The 2,846-nt window shown below is 36.4% G+C and overlaps 1 protein-coding gene across 1 annotated transcript; it reads right to left on the bottom strand.

Moving 5' to 3' along the window:
* Positions 1–2,420: 2,420 nt before the first annotated feature.
* Positions 2,421–2,846, bottom strand: LOC133993790 (histone H2B 3-like). The gene has a single exon (XM_062432871.1). The coding sequence runs from the start codon at positions 2,832–2,834 to the stop codon at positions 2,466–2,468; it is 369 nt and encodes a 122-aa protein (XP_062288855.1). The 5' UTR covers positions 2,835–2,846; the 3' UTR covers positions 2,421–2,465.

Raw genomic sequence — 2,846 nt, 5'->3', positions numbered from 1 at the left:
AAGCAGTCACAGGCTTTTAGTTAGTTTTGGTTTAGTTTTTAGTCAACAAGAATAATGTATTTGACCTCTGAATTGGTGAATGTGAGACATTTCACACTTATTAGGACGTATAAGGATCCAACACATGATTAAAACCTCATGAACACAAATCATATTCTTATATCCTTTATATTCAGTGGCCAAACATTATAAATTCATTTTAGACTCTATTGCACATCTTCTTCACAAGTGTTTGATAGCCATAGTTGATTAACACCGAAACATCAGTGTGTAAGCAGCATGATGGATGTAGAGCTAGTTTAAGTGTATATTTGTTAGATGAGAACTGAAGTGATTTTCCTGTTTTGCTGTGAGGGAGTCTTATCTGTCTTCTGAATTATATGACTTGACATGTACAGTATCAATCATATCGACTGTTATTTATAGATGGTTTGTTGGTGCTGATGCCAATTTTTTTCCAAGTTATCAGAAAACAAATGTTCTCAGTACACAAACACTTCTATCTGCTGGGTTTGTTTTTTAGTTTTTTTTTTACTATAATTGCTTTTATTTTCTGATTGCAGTCATTTAATGTTCCCAAGAATTGAGTTTAAAGGAAATCTGTTATAGTTTTCTCTTTTTACTTTGCATCAAGCCTGCATTATGTCAACGTTATATTACTGTTGCTTATTGCAGCTTCATCAGAAAAGCTTTGCTTCACAATGATTATGTAACCCAATTATTATGAAAAAAAAACCCAAAAACTAAAACACACTTGTTTATGTTTATTTTGATGAATTAGAAAACTGGAGCAACATCTAAAACTTCACTGCATGCATTTGGAATGTAAAGCAACATGATTTCTAACATATCAGGAGGTTAAAAATAACATGTATGTATGTATGTATGTATGCCTAAAACTTACTAAAACACAAATATAGGCCTTCATTTTGCGATCAACAGCGCCCCCTGCTGGACCCACATGCAAGTATAAGAAAAGGAGCTGATCTCACATTTAGCACATTCAGTCATTAATGATCAAGTCTAAATTGATCATTAATTTGTGTGAAGTCATCCTGATGTCAGTTTGGTTTTCAGTGCTGAACCAAACACTGTGATTTCTTATTGAATGCTAACTGATGTGTGAAGATGAATTAAATAGATCAGTAGTATTTAAAAGCCTCGGTATATTAAGCTCTTATTTGTTCTGTACAGTCCACATCTGAAGAGCTGCTCACCATCATGCCTGCTTTGTAGGACAACACAATAACAAACAGTAGTTTTCTGACATGTAGTTAAGTTAAATGTTGTTTATTACAGCTTTAAAACATTTCTCTAAGTAAGTGACATCCACATTGAGGGATTAGACAGTGATGCTGACATAATGTCTGTTTAACATATTTGATTTCCCAGACTGCTCCATTTGCTTTCTGTATTTTAAAAATTCACATATTCAAGTATAATTTTCCAGATGTATTTTCCAGCTAATAGAAGCTGCTGTCTGAACATAAAATATTGTGGCCTATGAATCAAATTATTGAGGCAGAAACCAAATCAATGGTCATTTAGTCACCATTCATTTGTTGCATATATATTACTTTGTAAAACTCTGGATTATTGTGATTTGTTTGGATCACCTCTGAATTATTGTATGCACATTTTATAGTGCAGCAGCAGCGACACCTTGTGGTCAGAATATATAGTGCAGCTGTATTTATTGCCCAAATTGACAGGAAAGCAAATTTAAGCAAATGACTTTCCCAGGTTAATTTAACAACATGAAAATACACTAACAGTGTTATTACTGCAATACAATTATATAAAAGTAGAAGTAGATAGAGGAGGTGTGTGTGGTCCTGAAAAGGGCCTTTGTGCTGTTCTCTATCAATTCAGACAGAATACTTAATATAACATGTAACTTTGAGCTTTATCTACATATTCAGTTTCTGCTGTCTGAGCTCAAAGTGATAAAGTTGAAACAGCAGCTACTGATAGTCTATTTGAAGCTTTATAAGATATCATTCATGTTTTTAAATATATTGAAGCTCCTTGCAAGTGATCAGTGTTGTGTAGAGCACTGAAAGTCTAACTCCCATTAAAAGTGACTTTATATTATATAATTTGTTCCCTCATCAAGACCTATTCTTGATCTAAGTGTTATTCTTAACTACCTGCTATAAAATTAAATTAAATGAACTGAATCAAACTACATAGATTATCTGATATGAAAACATTGAAGTCAATGAAAATTCAATGTAGAACAGAAAGCTTTGTCACTACAGGTGCTACTACCATTTATACTTTTAAGACCCAAAGCTAAAAAGACTGATATTGCACAAGATCATTGTTTATAGTTCACATGGCTAAGGGGAACAAACTGAGCTACTAGAAGACACTGAACATATTAAAAAGGAATAAAGCTCTTAGTAGAAGGAGTGTGTGGTCCTGAAAAGGACCTTTGTGTATTAGCAGCAGCAGCAGCTAGTTTACTTGGAGCTGGTGTACTTGGTGACGGCCTTGGTGCCCTCAGACACGGCGTGTTTGGCCAGCTCACCGGGCAGCAGCAGGCGGACGGCGGTCTGGATCTCCCTGGAGGTGATGGTGGAGCGCTTGTTGTAGTGAGCCAGGCGGGAAGCCTCACCGGCGATCCGCTCAAAGATGTCCCCCACAAAGGAGTTCATGATGCCCATGGCCTTAGAGGAGATGCCGGTGTCGGGATGGACCTGCTTCAGCACTTTGTACACATAGATGGCGTAGCTCTCTTTCCTTGTCTTTCTCTTCTTCTTGCCGGTCTTGGTGGCTTTAGACACGGCCTTCTTGGAACCTTTCTTCGGTGCTTTCACTGGATCAGGCATGATTGCAGTGGA

The sequence above is a fragment of the Scomber scombrus genome, chromosome 14 (genome assembly GCF_963691925.1).
Source record: "Scomber scombrus chromosome 14, fScoSco1.1, whole genome shotgun sequence".
NCBI lineage: Eukaryota > Metazoa > Chordata > Actinopteri > Scombriformes > Scombridae > Scomber > Scomber scombrus.
This window is presented reverse-complemented; position numbering and strand designations above follow the sequence as displayed.

Coding starts and splice junctions, on each gene's coding strand:
- LOC133993790 (XM_062432871.1), bottom strand. CDS start 2,834: ATGCCTGATCCAGTGAAAGCACCGAAGAAAGGTTCCAAGAAGGCCGTG.